We start from the raw sequence: 21,037 nt of genomic DNA on the forward strand, positions 1-21,037 counted from the left end.
GATATGGAGAGAAGGTGGTCTGGATGTGGACTTTGCTCTGACCCTTGTTCGTGGCACTTGATCCCAAGCCAGAGGCTCTTTGTGCTTGAAGAGCCTTACTAGGAGCCGTGCAGCATTCACTGTGGCCATATAAGGGAAATGCACAGTTTTAAATGGGGCTTTTTTTTTTAAAGATTTATTCATTTATTATATATAAGTACACTGTAGCTGTCTTCAGATACACCAGAAGAGGGAATCGGATCTCTTTACAGATGGTTGTGAGCCACCATGTGGTTGCTGGGAATTGAACTCATGACCTCTGGAAGAGCAGTCGGGTGCTCTTAACCACTGAGCCATCTCTCCAGCCCTAAATGGGGCTTTTTATAATGGGAAAAGCAAATTGTTTACACAATGTGTAAAACTGTGTTTCAGGAGTGGACCCCTGTCTGCAAACAGAGAGTAGAGTCCCTGGGCCCCTGCTGACTGCACCTACAGCTAAACCACAGAAGCCTCGGGCCAACTCGAGGGATGAGCGGTTCCGGTCAGGTAGGTCCATAGCCCTGGAGGCACAGGAGCGGGAGGTGGGCAGCAGCAGGAGTGAGTGGGGGCAGGAGGTGGGCAGCAGCAGGAGTGAGTGGGGGCAGGAGGTGGGCAGCAGCAGCAGGGGTGAGTGAGGGCAGGAGGAGGGCAGCAGCAGCAGGAGTGAATGGGGGCAGGAGGAGGGCAGCAGCAGCAGGGGTGAGTGGGGGAAGGAGGAGGGCAGCAGCAGCAGGGGTAAGTGGGGGCAGGAGGTGGGCAGCAGCAGGGGTGAGTGGGGGCAGGAGGAGGGCAGCAGCAGGAGTGAGTGGGGGCAGGAGGTGGGCAGCAGCAGGAGTGAGTGGGGGCAGGAGGTGGGCAGCAGCAGCAGGAGTGAGTGGGGGCAGGAGGTAGGCAGCAGCAGCAGGAGTGAGTGGGGGCAGGAGGTGGGCAGCAGCAGCAGGGGTGAGTGGGGGCAGGAAGTGGGCAGCAGCAGCAGGGGTAAGTGGGGGCAGGAGGAGGGCAGCAGCAGCAGGGGTGAGTGGGGGCAGGAGGTGAGCAGCAGCAGGAGTGAGTGGGGGCAGGAGGTGGGCAGCAGCAGGAGTGAGTGGGGGCAGGAGGTGGGCAGCAGCAGCAGGGGTGAGTGGGGGCAGGAGGTGGGCAGCAGCAGCAGGGGTGAGTGGGGGCAGGAGGTGAGCAGCAGCAGGAGTGAGTGGGGGCAGGAGGTGGGCAGCAGCAGGAGTGAGTGGGGGCAGGAGGTGGGCAGCGCAGCAGGGGTGAGTGGGGGCAGGAGGTGGGCAGCAGCAGCAGGGGTGAGTGGGGGCAGGAGGTGGGCAGCAGCAGCAGGGGTGAGTGGGGGCAGGAGGTGGGCAGCAGCAGCAGGGGTGAGTGAGGGCAGGAGGAGGGCAGCAGCAGCAGGGGTGAGTGGGGGCAGGAGGTGGACAGCAGCAGCAGGAGTGAGTGGGGGCAGGAGGTGAGCAGCAGCAGGAGTGAGTGGGGGCAGGAGGTGGGCAGCCGCAGCAGGAGTGAGTGAGGGCAGGAGGAGGGCAGCAGCAGCAGGGGCGAGTGGGGGCAGGAGGTGGGCAGCAGCAGGAGTGAGTGGGGGCAGGAGGTGGGCAGCAGCAGGAGTGAGTGGGGGCAGGAGGTGGGCAGCCTCAGCAGGAGTGAGCGAGGGCAGGAGGAGGGCAGCAGCAGCAGGAGTGAGTGGGGGCAGGAGGTGGGCAGCAGCAGGAGTGAGTGGGGGCAGGAGGTGGGCAGCGCAGCAGGGGTGAGTGGGGGCAGGAGGTGGGCAGCAGCAGGAGTGAGTGGGGGCAGGAGGTGGGCAGCAGCAGCAGGAGTGAGTGAGGACAGGAGGTGGACAGCAGCAGCAGGAGTGAGCGAGGGCAGGAGGTGGACAACAGCAGGGGTGAGTGGGGGCAGGAGGAGGGCGGCAGCAGCAGGAGTGAGTGGGGGCAGGAGGTGGGCAGCAGCAGCAGGGGTGAGTGGGGACAGGAGGTGGGCAGCAGCAGGAGTGAGTGGGGACAGGAGGTGGGCAGCAGCAGGAGTGAGTGGGGGCAGGAGGTGGGCAGCAGCAGCAGGGGTGAGTGAGGGCAGGAGGAGGGCAGCAGCAGCAGGAGTGAATGGGGGCAGGAGGAGGGCAGCAGCAGCAGGGGTGAGTGGGGGAAGGAGGAGGGCAGCAGCAGCAGGGGTAAGTGGGGGCAGGAGGTGGGCAGCAGCAGGGGTGAGTGGGGGCAGGAGGAGGGCAGCAGCAGGAGTGAGTGGGGGCAGGAGGTGGGCAGCAGCAGGAGTGAGTGGGGGCAGGAGGTGGGCAGCAGCAGCAGGAGTGAGTGGGGGCAGGAGGTAGGCAGCAGCAGCAGGAGTGAGTGGGGGCAGGAGGTGGGCAGCAGCAGCAGGGGTGAGTGGGGGCAGGAAGTGGGCAGCAGCAGCAGGGGTAAGTGGGGGCAGGAGGAGGGCAGCAGCAGCAGGGGTGAGTGGGGGCAGGAGGTGAGCAGCAGCAGGAGTGAGTGGGGGCAGGAGGTGGGCAGCAGCAGGAGTGAGTGGGGGCAGGAGGTGGGCAGCAGCAGCAGGGGTGAGTGAGGGCAGGAGGAGGGCAGCAGCAGCAGGAGTGAATGGGGGCAGGAGGAGGGCAGCAGCAGCAGGGGTGAGTGGGGGAAGGAGGAGGGCAGCAGCAGCAGGGGTAAGTGGGGGCAGGAGGTGGGCAGCAGCAGGGGTGAGTGGGGGCAGGAGGAGGGCAGCAGCAGGAGTGAGTGGGGGCAGGAGGTGGGCAGCAGCAGGAGTGAGTGGGGGCAGGAGGTGGGCAGCAGCAGCAGGAGTGAGTGGGGGCAGGAGGTAGGCAGCAGCAGCAGGAGTGAGTGGGGGCAGGAGGTGGGCAGCAGCAGCAGGGGTGAGTGGGGGCAGGAAGTGGGCAGCAGCAGCAGGGGTAAGTGGGGGCAGGAGGAGGGCAGCAGCAGCAGGGGTGAGTGGGGGCAGGAGGTGAGCAGCAGCAGGAGTGAGTGGGGGCAGGAGGTGGGCAGCAGCAGGAGTGAGTGGGGGCAGGAGGTGGGCAGCAGCAGCAGGGGTGAGTGGGGGCAGGAGGTGGGCAGCAGCAGCAGGGGTGAGTGGGGGCAGGAGGTGAGCAGCAGCAGGAGTGAGTGGGGGCAGGAGGTGGGCAGCAGCAGGAGTGAGTGGGGGCAGGAGGTGGGCAGCGCAGCAGGGGTGAGTGGGGGCAGGAGGTGGGCAGCAGCAGCAGGGGTGAGTGGGGGCAGGAGGTGGGCAGCAGCAGCAGGGGTGAGTGGGGGCAGGAGGTGGGCAGCAGCAGCAGGGGTGAGTGAGGGCAGGAGGAGGGCAGCAGCAGCAGGGGTGAGTGGGGGCAGGAGGTGGACAGCAGCAGCAGGAGTGAGTGGGGGCAGGAGGTGAGCAGCAGCAGGAGTGAGTGGGGGCAGGAGGTGGGCAGCCGCAGCAGGAGTGAGTGAGGGCAGGAGGAGGGCAGCAGCAGCAGGGGCGAGTGGGGGCAGGAGGTGGGCAGCAGCAGGAGTGAGTGGGGGCAGGAGGTGGGCAGCAGCAGGAGTGAGTGGGGGCAGGAGGTGGGCAGCCTCAGCAGGAGTGAGCGAGGGCAGGAGGAGGGCAGCAGCAGCAGGAGTGAGTGGGGGCAGGAGGTGGGCAGCAGCAGGAGTGAGTGGGGGCAGGAGGTGGGCAGCGCAGCAGGGGTGAGTGGGGGCAGGAGGTGGGCAGCAGCAGGAGTGAGTGGGGGCAGGAGGTGGGCAGCAGCAGCAGGAGTGAGTGAGGACAGGAGGTGGACAGCAGCAGCAGGAGTGAGCGAGGGCAGGAGGTGGACAACAGCAGGGGTGAGTGGGGGCAGGAGGAGGGCGGCAGCAGCAGGAGTGAGTGGGGGCAGGAGGTGGGCAGCAGCAGCAGGGGTGAGTGGGGACAGGAGGTGGGCAGCAGCAGGAGTGAGTGGGGACAGGAGGTGGGCAGCAGCAGGAGTGAGTGGGGGCAGGAGGTGGGCAGCAGCAGCAGGGGTGAGTGGGGGCGGGAGGTGGGCAGCAGCAGCAGGGGTGAGTGGGGGCAGGAGGAGGGCAGCAGCAGCAGGGGTGAGTGGGGACAGGAGGTGGGCAGCAGCAGGAGTGAGTGGGGACAGGAGGTGGGCAGCAGCAGCAGGGGTGAGTGGGGGCAGGAGGAGGGCAGCAGCAGCAGGGGTGAGTGGGGGCGGGAGGTGGGCAGCAGCAGCAGGGGTGAGTGGGGGCAGGAGGAGGGCAGCAGCAGGAGTGAGTGGGGGCAGGAGGTGGGCAGCAGCAGCAGGGGTGAGTGGGGGCAGGAGGAGGGCAGCAGCAGGAGTGAGTGGGGGCGGGAGGTGGGCAGCAGGAGTGAGTGGGGGCAGGAGGTGGGCAGCAGCAGGAGTGAGTGGGGGCAGGAAGTGGGCAGCAGGAGTGAGTGGGGGCAGGAGGTGGGCAGCAGCAGGAGTGAGTGGGGGCAGGAGGTGGGCAGCAGCAGGAGTGAGTGGCGGCAGGAGGTGGGCAGCAGGAGTGAGTGGGGGCAGGAGGTGGGCAGCAGCAGGAGTGATTGGGGGCAGGAGGTGGGCAACAGCAGGAGTGATTGGGGGCAGGAGGTGGGCAGCAGGAGTGAGTGGGGGCAGGAGGTGGGCAGCAGCAGGAGTGAGTGGGGGCAGGAGGTGGGCAGCAGGAGTGAGTGGGGGCAGGAGGTGGGCAGCAGCAGGAGTGAGTGGGGGCAGGAGGTGGGCAGCAGGAGTGAGTAGGGGCAGGAGGTGGGCAGCAGCAGGAGTGAGTGGGGGCAGGAGGTGGGAGCAGGAGTGAGAGGGGGCAGGAGGTGGGCAGCAGGAGTGAGTGGGGGCAGGAGGTGGGCAGCAGCAGGAGTGAGTCGGGGCAGGAGGTGGGCAGCGCAGCAGGGGTGAGTGGGGGCAGGAGGTGGGCAGCAGCAGCAGGGGTGAGTGGGGGCAGGAGGTGGGCAGCAGCAGCAGGGGTGAGTGGGGGCAGGAGGTGGGCAGCAGCAGCAGGAGTGAGTGAGGACAGGAGGTGGACAGCAGCAGCAGGAGTGAGCGAGGGCAGGAGGTGGACAACAGCAGGGGTGAGTGGGGGCAGGAGGAGGGCGGCAGCAGCAGGGGTGAGTGGGGACAGGAGGTGGGCAGCAGCAGGAGTGAGTGGGGGCAGGAGGTGGGCAGCAGCAGCAGGGGTGAGTGGGGGCGGGAGGTGGGCAGCAGCAGCAGGGGTGAGTGGGGGCAGGAGGAGGGCAGCAGCAGCAGGGGTGAGTGGGGACAGGAGGTGGGCAGCAGCAGGAGTGAGTGGGGACAGGAGGTGGGCAGCAGCAGCAGGGGTGAGTGGGGGCAGGAGGAGGGCAGCAGCAGCAGGGGTGAGTGAGGGCAGGAGGAGGGCAGCAGCAGCAGGGGTGAGTGGGGGCAGGAGGTGGACAGCAGCAGCAGGAGTGAGTGGGGGCAGGAGGTGAGCAGCAGCAGGAGTGAGTGGGGGCAGGAGGTGGGCAGCCGCAGCAGGAGTGAGTGAGGGCAGGAGGAGGGCAGCAGCAGCAGGGGCGAGTGGGGGCAGGAGGTGGGCAGCAGCAGGAGTGAGTGGGGGCAGGAGGTGGGCAGCAGCAGGAGTGAGTGGGGGCAGGAGGTGGGCAGCCTCAGCAGGAGTGAGCGAGGGCAGGAGGAGGGCAGCAGCAGCAGGAGTGAGTGGGGGCAGGAGGTGGGCAGCAGCAGGAGTGAGTGGGGGCAGGAGGTGGGCAGCGCAGCAGGGGTGAGTGGGGGCAGGAGGTGGGCAGCAGCAGGAGTGAGTGGGGGCAGGAGGTGGGCAGCAGCAGCAGGAGTGAGTGAGGACAGGAGGTGGACAGCAGCAGCAGGAGTGAGCGAGGGCAGGAGGTGGACAACAGCAGGGGTGAGTGGGGGCAGGAGGAGGGCGGCAGCAGCAGGAGTGAGTGGGGGCAGGAGGTGGGCAGCAGCAGCAGGGGTGAGTGGGGACAGGAGGTGGGCAGCAGCAGGAGTGAGTGGGGACAGGAGGTGGGCAGCAGCAGGAGTGAGTGGGGGCAGGAGGTGGGCAGCAGCAGCAGGGGTGAGTGGGGGCGGGAGGTGGGCAGCAGCAGCAGGGGTGAGTGGGGGCAGGAGGAGGGCAGCAGCAGCAGGGGTGAGTGGGGACAGGAGGTGGGCAGCAGCAGGAGTGAGTGGGGACAGGAGGTGGGCAGCAGCAGCAGGGGTGAGTGGGGGCAGGAGGAGGGCAGCAGCAGCAGGGGTGAGTGGGGGCGGGAGGTGGGCAGCAGCAGCAGGGGTGAGTGGGGGCAGGAGGAGGGCAGCAGCAGGAGTGAGTGGGGGCAGGAGGTGGGCAGCAGCAGCAGGGGTGAGTGGGGGCAGGAGGAGGGCAGCAGCAGGAGTGAGTGGGGGCGGGAGGTGGGCAGCAGGAGTGAGTGGGGGCAGGAGGTGGGCAGCAGCAGGAGTGAGTGGGGGCAGGAAGTGGGCAGCAGGAGTGAGTGGGGGCAGGAGGTGGGCAGCAGCAGGAGTGAGTGGGGGCAGGAGGTGGGCAGCAGCAGGAGTGAGTGGCGGCAGGAGGTGGGCAGCAGGAGTGAGTGGGGGCAGGAGGTGGGCAGCAGCAGGAGTGATTGGGGGCAGGAGGTGGGCAACAGCAGGAGTGATTGGGGGCAGGAGGTGGGCAGCAGGAGTGAGTGGGGGCAGGAGGTGGGCAGCAGCAGGAGTGAGTGGGGGCAGGAGGTGGGCAGCAGGAGTGAGTGGGGGCAGGAGGTGGGCAGCAGCAGGAGTGAGTGGGGGCAGGAGGTGGGCAGCAGGAGTGAGTAGGGGCAGGAGGTGGGCAGCAGCAGGAGTGAGTGGGGGCAGGAGGTGGGAGCAGGAGTGAGAGGGGGCAGGAGGTGGGCAGCAGGAGTGAGTGGGGGCAGGAGGTGGGCAGCAGCAGGAGTGAGTCGGGGCAGGAGGTGGGCAGCGCAGCAGGGGTGAGTGGGGGCAGGAGGTGGGCAGCAGCAGCAGGGGTGAGTGGGGGCAGGAGGTGGGCAGCAGCAGCAGGGGTGAGTGGGGGCAGGAGGTGGGCAGCAGCAGCAGGAGTGAGTGAGGACAGGAGGTGGACAGCAGCAGCAGGAGTGAGCGAGGGCAGGAGGTGGACAACAGCAGGGGTGAGTGGGGGCAGGAGGAGGGCGGCAGCAGCAGGGGTGAGTGGGGACAGGAGGTGGGCAGCAGCAGGAGTGAGTGGGGGCAGGAGGTGGGCAGCAGCAGCAGGGGTGAGTGGGGGCGGGAGGTGGGCAGCAGCAGCAGGGGTGAGTGGGGGCAGGAGGAGGGCAGCAGCAGCAGGGGTGAGTGGGGACAGGAGGTGGGCAGCAGCAGGAGTGAGTGGGGACAGGAGGTGGGCAGCAGCAGCAGGGGTGAGTGGGGGCAGGAGGAGGGCAGCAGCAGCAGGGGTGAGTGGGGGCGGGAGGTGGGCAGCAGCAGCAGGGGTGAGTGGGGGCAGGAGGAGGGCAGCAGCAGGAGTGAGTGGGGGCAGGAGGTGGGCAGCAGCAGCAGGGGTGAGTGGGGGCAGGAGGTGGGCAGCAGCAGGAGTGAGTGGGGGCAGGAGGTGGGCAGCAGCAGGAGTGAGTGGGGGCAGGAGGTGGGCAGCAGGAGTGAGTGGGGGCAGGAGGTGGGCAGCAGCAGGAGTGAGTGGGGGCAGGAGGTGGGCAGCAGCAGGAGTGAGTGGGGGCAGGAGGTGGGCAGCAGGAGTGAGTGGGGGCAGGAGGTGGGCAGCAGCAGGAGTGATTGGGGGCAGGAGGTGGGCAGCAGCAGGAGTGATTGGGGGCAGGAGGTGGGCAGCAGGAGTGAGTGGGGGCAGGAGGTGGGCAGCAGCAGGAGTGAGTGGGGGCAGGAGGTGGGCAGCAGCAGGAGTGAGTGGGGGCAGGAGGTGGGTGCAGGAGTGAGAGGGGGCAGGAGGTGGGCAGCAGGAGTGAGTGGGGGCAGGAGGTGGGCAGCAGCAGGAGTGAGTCGGGGCAGGAGGTGGGCAGCGCAGCAGGGGTGAGTGGGGGCAGGAGGTGGGAGCAGGAGTGAGTGGGGGCAGGAGGTGGGCAGCAGGAGTGAGGGGGGTCGGGAGGTGGGCAGCAGCAGGAGTGAGTCGGGGCAGGAGGTGGGCAGCAGCAAGACACGTGTTCTGACTGCTAAGGCTTTTGGTTGGATTTTCTCTGTTAGAATGTCCACCAAAGAAGCAGTTATTTTTTGCTTGATATCATCATATTGTCTAAGAAAACAGAATCTAGAGGTAGGGTTTTTTTGTTTTGTTTTTGTTTGTTTGTTTTTCAAGACAGGGCTTCTCTGTGTAGCCCTGGATGTCCTTGAACTTGAGTTGTAGACCAGGCCGACCTCGAACTCACAAAGATCTGCCTGTCTCTGCCTCCCTAGTGCTGGGATTAAAGCCTTGCACCACTAGGCACAGCTGAGATAATCCATTTTGATGTCTCACTTTTCTTACATATTGCTTGTATGCAAAGTTTGTGTGTGCATAGGCATGTGTATGTATACATGTGTGTGCATGTATGTGCATGCATGTGTAGACGTGTATATATACATGTGTGTGCATGTGCATGTGCCCTCTTTTTCTTTTCCTCGTTTTCTGTTTTAGCTGTGAACTTGCCAAGTAGGCGAGCCTGACTGGCCAGTGAGTCCAGCGATCTTGCTTCTACCTCTCCGTTGGGAGTATAAGCGTTCCTAGATGCTTTTTAAATATGAGTTCTAGACCCTCATGCTGGCAGTGCAAGCCCTTTACTGACTAAGCCCTCTCTCTGGTCCCCTCCTGCCTACCAGGACAGCATGCTTCTGTCTGTATCCACTTCTCCACCAGAAGCTCCAGACCACTCAGCGATGTCTGTGTACATGGGAGTAGCTATATGACTAGTATAGTTTAAATTCTCACTTAGTTAAAATTTCCCACTATTTCGCAATGCTTTATATAAATATTTAAGTAATATTTAAATTTACTTTGATTTTGGTTTACTTTTAAAAACAGTTTTGCTTTGTGGGTGTGGGTGTGTGCGTGCGTGCCTGCGTACGTTGGTGTGTGCATTGTTTATGTGTGTGGGTGCACACGTGCCATGGTGCACATGTGGAAGTCTCAGACAGCTTACAGGAGTCAGTTTTTCTTTTACTTTGTAGGTTCTAGGGATCAAACAAGATGCCAGGCTTGGTGGTCATAAGTACCTTCACTTGCTGGTCCATCTTCTCCACCCCTCTTTATTTTGGGACGTGTTCTCAGTCTCATGCAGCTCAGACTGGACTGGAACTTACTGTGTAGTAGAGCGTAGCCTTTAACTTCTGGTCATTTGTTTCCATCTTGGGGACAAACAGCCTGGTCAGGTACCAAAACGCCTGGCTTACATGGCACCGGGGGTTGGAAGTCGGGGACTCATATGTGATGTGCAAGCATTTCACCTACTGAGTCGTGCATGCGTATGTTCAGGCGTGCATGCCCTTACATGTATGTGGAGGCATGGATGTTGGATGTCTTCCTTAATCACAGTGCACTGGATTTTTCTTACACAATAGGTGAACTGACTGGTGCACATGTTTCATGAACACTGAGACATCCTCAGTGGACCCTCCTGAGGTGCTTAGATGCTCACACTGACTAGAGGCCACTGTTTTCAAAATGTGTCTGCCTGCCCGCTTGCCCGCTTGCCCGCTTGCCTGCTTGCCCGCTTGCCTGCTTGCCCGCTTGCCCGCTTGCTTGCCTGCCCGCTTGCTTGCCTGCCTGCTTGCCTGCTTGCTTGTGAACCTTCCGTTGACCTGCTGCTAAGCTAGGCTGGCCGGCCAGTGAACCTCTGGAAGTCCTTAGCCTTTTTCTTTTTTTAATTTATAGCTAGAAGTATTTATCAAGTTCAGAAGCGGAATGCACAGCAAAGTGATATTGAGAGACAGTCTGAGGCACAGCGGCGAGTGGGCAGGCAGAGCATTTATTTTCTGCTCTGGGTGAGCAAACATAAGAGCAGACTGTGACCACTGTAGTAAACCACCCACTGCTACTGTTGTTGCTGTGCAGATGTTCACACGGAAGCCGTGCAGGCAGCTCTGGCCAAGTACAAGGAGAGGAAGATGCCCATGCCTTCAAAGAGACGGTCTGCCCTTGTGCACTCATCCGTGGAAACCTATACACCTCCAGGTACTGAGAGATGGTGTCCGAAAGAGTCTCATGAGCATGGCATGGGCCCAGTGGTATAATGTTTGTTTTCACTGAACTGGAATACCCTTATAGCCTGTGGTACAGGTTTGAGAAACTTAGAAATTAAAAATTGGGGGCTGGGGATTTAGCTCAGTGGTAGAGCGCTTACCTAGGAAGCGCAAGGCCCTGGGTTTGGTCCCCAGCTCCGAAAAAAAGAACCAAAAAAAAAAAAAAAAAAAAAGAAATTAAAAATTGTTTACATGCGTGTGTAGTCCTTACCTACCAATTCATAGTTTCCGGGGTATTTTTCTTACCCGGGTAGATATTTGTATTGTAGTAGGGTTTTTGTATGGACTTTACTTTTTAAATAAGGACATAAACCAAAACCAGACACTTAGTGGAATGTGCAGAGTTCTCGAACTGGATTTTAAAATTACTCTAATTTCTCCCCTTGATCTGTTGTGCCTCTGCCTCTGCCTCTGCCTCTGCCTCTGCCTCTGCCCCTGCCCCTGCCCCTGCCCCTGCCCCTGCCCCTGCCTCTGTCCCCAGTCTGTCCTGTTTCCAACCTGACCATTTAAAATGCTTATTTGGAGAGTTTGGGGATATTTTATCATGAAGTTTCTTTCTAATGGCCTATTAAACCAGAGTAAGGTGCAACGTCTGGTGGCTTCACATCTATGCATCTCCACAGCTGCCCCTCGTGTTACCAAGTTAAAAAAAAAAAACAGCTGACAATGATTGGTGACTTGACACATCTGGAATTATTAAAACAGTAAAGAGCAAACATACACGATTTGCAAGGTGACCTGGTGGCTTCGGTTGGGTGCTTCTTCCCTTTAAAGAAAGACTTATGGTTGAGGGAAGTCTTCAGATATTGGGTCTCACTATTGTTTCTGCTAATAAAGCTATAGGCACCAGCCAACAGTAAAAATAGACACACACCCTTTTAATAACTATAAGCTCATAACAAAATGCAGGCATGCTGACTTGATGGGACTTTAGATCACAGACAGTTTTCTAAGCTGAAGCGGTTATGTTGAGGATGGACTTCTTTCCAGAGTGACTTCTCCTCTGTTCCCTGTGAACATAGAAGTAGACAGGGCCACAGTCTCCCATAGCAACAGCAGGCAAGGACATGAGGTGCGGGCTGTGGCTGGGCACCTATGGGATGCTGATATGTGGATGTGGTGCCAGTCCATGTGGATGGGCAGCAGTGAGTGCTGGACCCTCACAGTGCACATCACAGTTGGGACTTCTTAGGTTTAGAGGACAAAGGCTGTTTCCATTCCTTGTGCGTGACGTCCCATGGCCAGGACCTCTCTGGGGACCTTGGGTCTTACGGGATCACTTCCCAGAAGCAGGACTTCTTATGTGCCTTTCTAGAGTGAGGTGACTTCTGAGCTGCCCACTTACCACTCGGAGTGGAATGGTGCTTCGGGCCTGGAGACAAGTGGGAGATCCTTTCCCTCTCCTGACCCATCTCTACATCATGCTTGTCACCGTTATTTTAATCACAGACACGTCATCTGCCTCAGAAGATGAGGGCTCTTTACGGCGACCTGGGCGACTCACCTCCACTCTGCTCCAGAGCCATTCCGGCATCGAGCCCTGGCTCGACAGGGTCATTCAGGGCTCGTCCACTTCATCCTCTGCATCCTCCACCTCATCCCACCCGGGAGGGAGACCTGCTGCTGCTCCCAGTGCCTCCACTGCGCTTGCAGGCCTCACGGCCCACGCCCACATAGGTCAGTAACAGCCGCCCAGCCCCGCCCACCGGGAAGGGTCAGGATTGTCCGGGACAGAGGACCACTGTCAAGTGACTGAGGTCATGAGCCAGCTGTCACATGGTGCCTTGTCTGCCTGAGATATCAGCTGGCTTTTAGCTTTTAATAATCACATTTGATCACAATGGGGTCACACTCAGATAGCTTGGCACCGAGATTAGGGCAAACAAAATGTCTCTGTTGCTAAATTGTTGTCTCCATCCAGATCTACCTCTTTCTTATCTGGGATGTGTCTTTTAGGGACAGAAGCACTTTTATAATCCTATGGCCTGGCAGACTGGTGGGGTGTGTCCCCATCCTCAGCAACATGCTGGTCTCTTGATGTCCTGTGGTCCTTTTCTGTTTCCCAGGTGGTTGTGCTGGCCATCCTGCGCCTGGCTCTCTAATCACCGTTTTTCCCTGGGGCTTTGCATACGCGACTGTAAGGGCTATCTGCTGTCCTGTGCACAGACCCTGATATGGGGGGTTCAGGCTATAGCTTCAGTCTGATCTTTCTTCCTGTAGTCTTCCTAAAGACAAGATGTCAGTCCAGTCCTAAAGATACAGCAGTCTTCTCAGCCAGATAGCTCTTGGATGTCAGAAGTCTTAGAAAGGCGCCTTGAGCCGTTTGAAACCCAGTATGTAAATAGTTGTATGGGTGTGTGAGGCCCATCGACATCTGTGTCCCAGGACCTTAAAAAAGAATGAGTACAGCTTGCCTGAGGTCTCACTGATTAGTGGGGAAGCTGCCTCTTTGTTTTATTCTGCTGGACCTGGGGTGGCGAGCATTTTTGGTGTATCAGGACTAGTTGGGGAGGCAGTAAGGGTTTCTGCAGGCCACGGTAGGTGGTCTTCTGAGTTCTTTTCCTGTCGAGTCTGCTGTGCTGGCTGGATTAGGGGTGAGTGGTGGGGGTTTCTCTTCGTAGCCTGTGTTTGTCTCAACATCCTCTGTGGGGCCTGTCAGTGTGGCTCTTTGATTTTTATTTCTTGAGTCCCTGTACAGTCCCTGTAATCTGCTGAACATCTGTTCTCCACTGCAGCGAGTGTCCTGGGGAGACTCGAGGTTCCTCTGCCACATCGCGCTTCTTGCCCACAGAGCAGCTGCATGTAGCAGGCCACAAGAGGAGACAGCCCTTAGAACAGCTGCCTCCCGGGTGTCTGTGGCTTGCTTGTTTCCTGTGTGGCTGTTGGCTGTGGGCTACATTTCCTCAAGGAATCTTGACAGCCTGGAGCGGGAAAGTAGCTATTACTTTGCTTTCCTGTTTCTCTAGAGGCTTTTGTTTGTTTTTGTTCTACATTTGCTTGTTTATTTAGTGGGGTTCTCTCGTGTGTGTGTGTGTGTGTGTGTGTGTGTGTGTGTGTGTGTGTGTGTGTATCGCCTTCTTAACCGTCTGAGTAATGCTCAGTTTCCTGACTCTGCTGTCTCAGGCTCTTTCTAGGGGTGCAGGACCCTACAGCACACAGCATGAAAGGCTTGTCCTGGCCAAGCTGGTACTCCTCGATCATGTTTAGCATGCTAAACTAGCCCTGGCTCTCAGCATCCGGCAGACACAGCCTCAGAGCTCAGTGGTTCTGCTATGGCTAGCTTCGGTGTGTTCATTCTCTGTAGGGGATGTGGCTGTAGGTATCATAAGGTGGCTCTGCTGCCTGTGCTGGTGGGAGACCCGTCCTGCCTTCTGCAGGCGTGCTGGGAGGGCCCTTTCTCTTCTGACATGCTTGGCCTAGCATTGATCGATTCTACTCAGTTAAAACAGCCAATCCCAACTTGGATTCCAAGACCTTACTGCGCACGTAGTTTTATATGTTATTGGATAACCGAAAAGCGCAGTTAGCTTGATTTCTCAATCTTATTTTTTATTCTTTCAATTACATTTATTCTTTTAAACACATTTTAAGTTATTTATTTTGTGTGCATGTGTGTGGGAGGTGTGTGGGTGGAGATCAGAGGCTGCAGAATGACTTCAGGGTGTGTGTGTGTGTGTGTGTGTGTGTGTGTGTGTGTGTGTGTGTGTGTTCGTTCACATGAATACGTGTGTGGCATGTACCACGGTGTGCATGTGGAAGTCAGTTCTTTCCTTCTATTATGTGTTCCAGGGACTGAACTGAGGTCAGAGTTCACGGCAAGTGGTTTTATCCACTGAGCCATCTCATCGACTCTTGATTTGATTTCTAAATTCAGATTTAACTTCCTTAATCTCAAATCTGAAATTTAGAGCAGCACATTGGGACATTTCAGAGTTTCTGTTAGGAATGCTTCACTAGCAAGGTGTGTAAACGTCCCAGATTTTTGGTTCTCTGATTTCTGAACTACACAGCTCCTCGGTTGTTGGCCGAGTGCATCCTCAGTGTGCCCCATCCTCATCACAAAGCCATTTTCGCTTCCCCTCCAATTAGCTCTTTAACTGAGTGAAGGAAAAACTAGGAAGAGCAATACAGCAAGTAACAATTTGAAGTGTAACCTTTTAGGTAAAGGTTATTTCATGTATTAGTTTCAGTTTTTGGATTGAGGAAATAAAGACATCAAACATTTTGACAAATATAAAACATCTATCTTCAGAAGCAGTGCTTACAGTGGTAGTTTGGAAAAGCAAAGTTTACTTTGATGTAGGGGGTATATACTTTATAGAATATAAGGTACTGTCTTTTGACATAGACTTTTACAACCATTCCTCTTTTCGCTAGGTTTGGAAGCACAGGGATGTTTCTTTATAAACCGGAAGGTCATCCTGAGAGTCGAACTTTAAAGTTTGCTCATCAGCAGGCCTTTCAAGGGCTGTGAAAACTGCCACTCAAGTTTTAAAACTTTTTTTCAAAAATGAGTATTCTGTTATATAAATAGCAAGTGTATGTTTTTTCCTTTATATTTTCTTTCTACCTATTCAGATCGCTATTGAATTTTATCCAGGTTAATGAAGTGATAGATGATCAGAATTGAAGCATCAGAGTCTTAAGGGAGACACGGAGCACACTTAATGTAAATTCTGCAGATCACCAGCCTTCACCACACGGGCTCGCTGCCCCGAGTGAGCCACGTAGCCGCAATCTATAGTTATTTTCTGAATTTCTTTCATAGCAGTAGGCCCAACAGTAATGAAAATTCAATAGCAAATTATAGTCAGTATTTGGAACAGGTCAAAGTCCTGTTTCATGAAAATTAAACAAAAAAATTATGTTGAATAAAATGAAAGGAATAATTTAAGTTATATCTTATGCATCTGTCTTAAATAAAGTATTAATTGATTATACATCATATATATATTAAGTTGACTGTGGCCTCTTGATATAGAAAATATTTTGTTCATTTGAGATGGGTTGTGTTATAACTGTACAGGCTGGCCTTGAACTTGTGACCCTTCTGTCTCCCAGACAGTTAGACTTATAGGTGTACATCACTTATGGTACATCTATGTCATTGCAGAAAATTTTTAACTAGCATATGAGACACTTTTAGTTTTTGTATTTAATTTTAAAAAAATTGCAGACACAGGGTCTCACTATGTAACTCTGGCTATCCTGGAATTTTCTATGTAGATCAGGCTTGCCTTGAACGTAGAGAGATCTGCCCTTGGCTCCTGAGGTGCTGGTATTAAAGGCATGTTTAGTGCCTGACTGTTTTTGTCCCTCTTTTTAAAAAAAAGATTTTATTTTATGTGTATGATTATTTTGCCAGCATATACCCCTATGAACATGCAGTATCTGCAGAGGCCAGAAGAGGGCATTGGATCTCCTGGAACTGGCATTACAGGCAGTTGCGAGCTGCCATGTGGGTGCTGGGAACTGAACCCGGGTCCCTGCAAGAGCAGCCAGTGCTCTTCTTAGAAGGGAAGTTAGAAGGCTGTTTGGTTTTCATAATGTAACAAAAAGCATTTATTAGCAGTTTTATTTCAAATTAAGTTTTGTTTCCTTCAGGGAAACTTTCCAACTACAGTCTTGTTGAGCAGCACGGTTAAGAGGCAAGTTTCCTGAGTACTTCTGATATACTTGGTCGTTCGAGGTCTGTATCAGTTGAGGAGACGTATTGAGCCACCTCATTCCCTGCTTAGAGCACAGACAATGAAAGTTTAGACTGACAGGTTTGGAAGGAAACTTAATGCTTGTTGAATTAATCACTGTTATTTGGTTATGTTTTTCAAAAACCAGATCCGCACTCCGCCCCACCCGATGTTACCACTGGGCTTGTGGAACACTCACACTTCGAGCGTCCACAGATGGCCTCTGTACGAGGTGTTCCTCGAGGGCACGGCAGGAACATGCTGGAGACCGCAGATGGTAAGAAAGGCATCTCTCTCTTTTCTGAAACAACAGCGGGCAGGACTCTGTGATATTTCAGGTGGCCTTTGTGTATTCCCTTTTCTAGCTAATCATGTCATTTATGGTCTTCTGTGCAAATCAATAGAAACCAGTGTGCAGGGAACGCAGTATAGAAAAACATCGTGTAGAAGAGTGATCGGTGGTATCTAGGAAAGAGGCCCCTTCCCGATTCTGAAGGAGAAGGGAAATAGGCCACCGTGGAAAGTTCCTACACTCGGAGTGAGCTGGGTACCGCACCTCACATCCCTGGCAGCCTTTGAGGTTGATGCAGACTCAGAGAATGATGTGAGGGAATTTAGAGCTTCAAATAATAATATTATAAAATAAAAATGCCTAGGCTCAGTGTTCTAAGACTTTCCTTAAGTAGAAAAAGAAGACCAAGGTAAATGTAGAGCAGGAGGAAAGAGACACTAAACACAGGAGGAGCACACACGGAGGACAAACAGCAGAGCGACGCAGGCTGAAGGCTGGCTCTCGGAAAGGCTAGTTCATAGTTTCCTGTGAGTGGATCAGGACAGATGGATGAGGCAGAGCCAGAATGCCTACTGTAGCAACGCCTCTGATTAACAACCCGTGGAAGCCCTCGCCAGGAAAATGAAGCAAAGAAAAACCAACAGAAGACATCAACAGAAGTCTGTCCACAGATGTGCAAAACCAAAGGATAAGCAGGCGACCCAGACAGACATACTAGTGACTTCAGTGAAGTAGCAAGATACAAAGCCACCACAGAAAGGCCAGTTAAAATTACTCAATATAAATTCATCATATGATCCCTGTGAGAAATTCACGGAACTTTAAATGGTCATAATATAAACTTACCCTAAAAATGTACGCTCATGATAATCTGGGAAGAGCGAAGCTGAGGATGCTCGTGTTTGTAAAACTGGTCTCAGGGCGGGAGCAGTCAGAGCTGTAGGCCTGGCGTAAAGACAACTCTCTGTGTCCCCGAACAGAACAGAAAACTCATAAATCAGCCCTCATGTGTGTGAGCAAATGGTTTTGGGAAGCACTGTTTCATGAGCTAGCGTCCTGGATTGTAGAAGGAGAAGGCAACCGAGGGTTCGCCCCTCTCACCCCCCGCTTCTCACCTGTGCATTCAGTGAGGCCAGTTGTCTGAAGCTCTTGCTGGTCAGGGTCCCTCACTAATGTGGGAAGTATCCTGGTAAACCGTCCTGGAATGAATCCTTTTCCTGTGATTTGGTTTCATCCGGGTATTTCGTCACAACAGGGAAAGAGATGAACACAGCAGATAAAACAATTTAGGATTTTTTTTCTGAACCTGTTCCTGCAAAACTAAGGAAAGGGAAGTGCACACAGTCATACTTGCAGCACTGTATTAGAAACTATATCAAATCATTGAAGCCTCACAAGTTGGCTCAGGAAAGGTCATCGGTTCACACTGTAGAGGCCCGTGCACTCTGTTAAAGTGCTTTCCCAAGTGATGTTAAGTGGAGAAGAAAAGTCAAAGGATATCATCTGTGTAAGAAAGAAGATCCCAAATCACAACTGCAGCTGTGCTCCTTCATCATAGGGCCCAGGAAGGATGACCAGACAGCAATGCAAATGTCGTCTTTTAAGAGGAGGAGCAAGATGGAACCGGTGTAGTAGGGTGTGGTCTTTCTCAGTTGTCTGTTATACAGTGTGCTGGCTTGAATGAGAATGGCCCCATCAGCTAGTTGAGTGCTTAGTCACCAGGGAGTGGAACTGTTTGAGAAGGATTAAGAGGTGTGGCTTTGTCTCTCTTCTGCCTGCTGCCTACAGATCAGGGTGTAGAGTTTTAGCTAATACTTGAGCACCATGTCTGTCTGCTTTCCACTGTGATGATTTAGAGCCACGTCTCTAAAAGTGTAAGCAAGCCCCTGATTCAGTGCTTTTTTTTCTATGAGGTGCCATGGTCGTGGTGTCTTCCACAACAGTAGAACAGCTACTGAGACATGCAGTGTGTTATCTGTCATTGTTCTGACACAATACCCAAAGAGAAAGGGTCCCACTCATAGCTGAGAAGCAATCAAGGGCTGCTGTGGGAAGAAGAGTCGTTCTCCCCGACAATAAGATCACTGAGAGGTTATCCATGCTCCCGTTAATGGCCCCATACCTGTATACATACTGCAGCGTGTGTGTGTGTGTGTGTGTGTGTGTGTGTGTGTGTGTGTGTGTGTGTGTGTGTGCGCGCACGTGTATAGATGTTTTGCTTGCATATATATGTACCGTATGTGTGCCTGGTGTCCACAGAGTCCAGAAGAGGGCATCAGAGCCCCTAGGACTGGGATGGCAGATGTTTGCGAGCTGCCGTGTGGGCATTGGGAATCAAACCTGAGTCCTGGAAGAACAGCCAGTGTGCTCTCAAGTATGGAGCCATCTCTTCAGCCCTAATAATTTACTTTTCTTAAACCTAAAATTAAACTGGAAAATCTCTTCTTTTCTTCCCCTCTCTTCTCTGTTTACCTCCTTCTCTTCTAACGTAGGGTCTCACTATGTAGCCAAGGCTGGCCTGGAACTCCCTATGAAGACCAGGATGGCCTCAAATTCATAGAGATCTACCTGCCTCTCTGCCTCCCAAGAGCTAGGATTAAAGGCGTGTGTCACCACCCCTAGCTTACACTGAACTAAAATATTGTAAACTAAATTAAACTTAATTTAATTCACATTAAATTCATTACATGTCGACATAAATCTCATGTTAAGGAAGAATTTCTGCCACAGTAGACACCATTGGTGTTCCTGTTGTGTGGGTGTCTGCCTGACAGAAGCATCTACGTTCCCACCACTGACTTAGGTGTCTGCTGCTGTCAGACGTGTCCTCTGCAGAAGAACAGGAAAAGTACATTACATTCTTGTTTAAAAATAATTTTTGAGGTTGGGGATTTAGCTCAGTGGTAGAGCGCTTGCCTAGGAAGCGCAAGGCCCTGGGTTCGGTCCCCAGCTCCGAAAAAAAAAAAAAAAAAAGGAAAAAAAATAATTTTTGAGATTTTACTTCTTTTATTTTTTAATGTATATTATTGGTTGTTGCATGTAATGTCTGTGCACCATGTATACACAGTGCCCACAGGGGCCAGAAGAGGTTAGTGAATCCTCCTGGAGTTACATACGGTTTTAATTTGCTGGGATTTGAACCCAGGTCCTGTGGAAGAGCAATCAGTGTCCTAACCATTGAGCCATCTCTCAAGTATCCATAGATTATATTCTGATAAGACCATGCAATGAGTTTGACAAGTGCTCTGAAAGGGCCATGGAGTTACCCTCCTCCCCACAGGATTTCGGGATTACTTTGTAAACTGTTGGCTTAAAACAAATCCTGTTTCTTGAAAGATATCCAGTAAATGCTTGTCAAATGGATTGGCACAGTCTGAAATGATTGATAGGACCAGCAGCTGGCTGGATCTGTAGGTCTGTCCCACTGACAGCTAGTCTTCAAACCTCACACCAGGTGTCTGCCCCACTGAACAGCTGGTTATCAAACCTCACACCTGGTGTGTACCCCACTGAACAGCTGGTCATCAAACTTCATACCTGGTGTGTGACCCACTGAACAGCTGGTCATCAAACCTCACACCTGGTGTGTACCCCACTGAACAGCTGGTCATCAAACCTCATACCTGGTGTGTGCCCCACTGAACAGCTGGTCATCAAACCTCACACCTGGTGTGTATTCCACTGAACAGCTGGTCATCAAACCTCACACCTGGTGTGTACCCCACTGAACAGCTGGTCATCAAACCTCACACCTGGTGTGTGCCCCACTGAACAGCTGGTCATCAAACCTTACACCTGGTGTGTGCCCCACTGAACAGCTGGTCATCAAACCTCACACCTGGTGTCTGCCCCACTGAACAGCTGGTCATCAAACCTCACACCTGGTGTCTGCCCCACTGAACAGCTGGTCATCAAACCTCATACCTGGTGTGTACCCCACTGAGCAGCTGGTCATCAAACCTCACACTTGGTGTGTATTCCACTGAACAGCTGGTTATCAAACCTCATACCTGGTGTGTGACCCACTGAACAGCTGGTCATCAAACCTCACACCTGGTGTGTACCCCACTGAACAGCTGGTCATCAGTCCTCACACCTGGTGTGTGCCCCACTGAACAGCTGGTCATCAAACCTCACACCTGGTGTGTGCTCTAGTGGTTATGGTATGACACAGTCTTTTTCTGCTCTCCCCTTGACAGGTGTGCCTGTGAACAGCAGAGTGTCCTCCAAAATCCAGCAGCTATTGAATACCCTGAAGAGGCCAAAACGCCCTCCTCTGAAGGAGTTTTTTGTGGATGATTTTGAGGAGTTACTGGAAGGTAGAGTTCCCTGACTTGGTCTTGAATGTTTTTGTGAACATTGTGGCCAGAAAGTCTGAAGACAGGCAAATGTGCATTTCCCGTGAGTCACTACATGTGGTGACACAGTAAAATAACTGGTCACCATGTGCAGTGGTGAGTGTGGAGCCACACTGACTGCTTCCTGTGTGTAGAAACTGAGGTGACTTAGCATCTCTGCATTCAGTCTGCTGGTGAGCACCTCATAAAAATACTTCCAATGTTTCATTGAATTTAGATTGTTTAAATTTTCATTGTAGATTATTTAAGTTTTGGTGTAAACACTAAGTCCAAACTACCTGTCATCCCATGGCTTTAAAGCATTTGGTTTTTAACTTATCTTTGGCTTCTTTTCCAAATGTTAGCCTCTCATTTATAAATGAGTATATATTTAGAAAAGAAAGGGTGCAGACTTTAAATTTTTTTAAAGAAAACTAGTAAGAGTAAGAAATAGCCCATTGAGCACAGAAAGAAGCCAGTGCTGGCGTGTGTGTGTGTGTGTGTGTGTGTGTGTGTGTGTGTGTGTGTGTGTGTATATATATATATGTATGTATAT

General features: G+C 54.3%; 1 protein-coding gene across 6 annotated transcripts in view; it reads left to right on the forward strand.

Annotated features, from left to right (window-relative positions):
* The window catches only part of Dip2a (Dip2 acetate--CoA ligase A), a 90,959-nt gene that overhangs the window by 23,016 nt on the left and 46,906 nt on the right, over positions 1-21,037 (forward strand). For 2 of the 6 annotated variants that reach the window (XM_087598342.1, NM_001191564.3), the window contains 5 exon segments: positions 412-525; positions 9,978-10,097; positions 11,615-11,842; positions 16,001-16,129; positions 20,344-20,463. In XM_087598342.1, the coding sequence (XP_087454468.1) occupies positions 412-525; positions 9,978-10,097; positions 11,615-11,842; positions 16,001-16,129; positions 20,344-20,463 (711 nt within the window). 6 annotated transcript variants of the gene reach the window in all.

Source organism: Rattus norvegicus, chromosome 20 (genome assembly GCF_021556685.1).
Source record: "Rattus norvegicus strain SHRSP/BbbUtx chromosome 20, alternate assembly SHRSP_T2T, whole genome shotgun sequence".
Taxonomy (NCBI): Eukaryota; Metazoa; Chordata; class Mammalia; order Rodentia; family Muridae; genus Rattus; species Rattus norvegicus.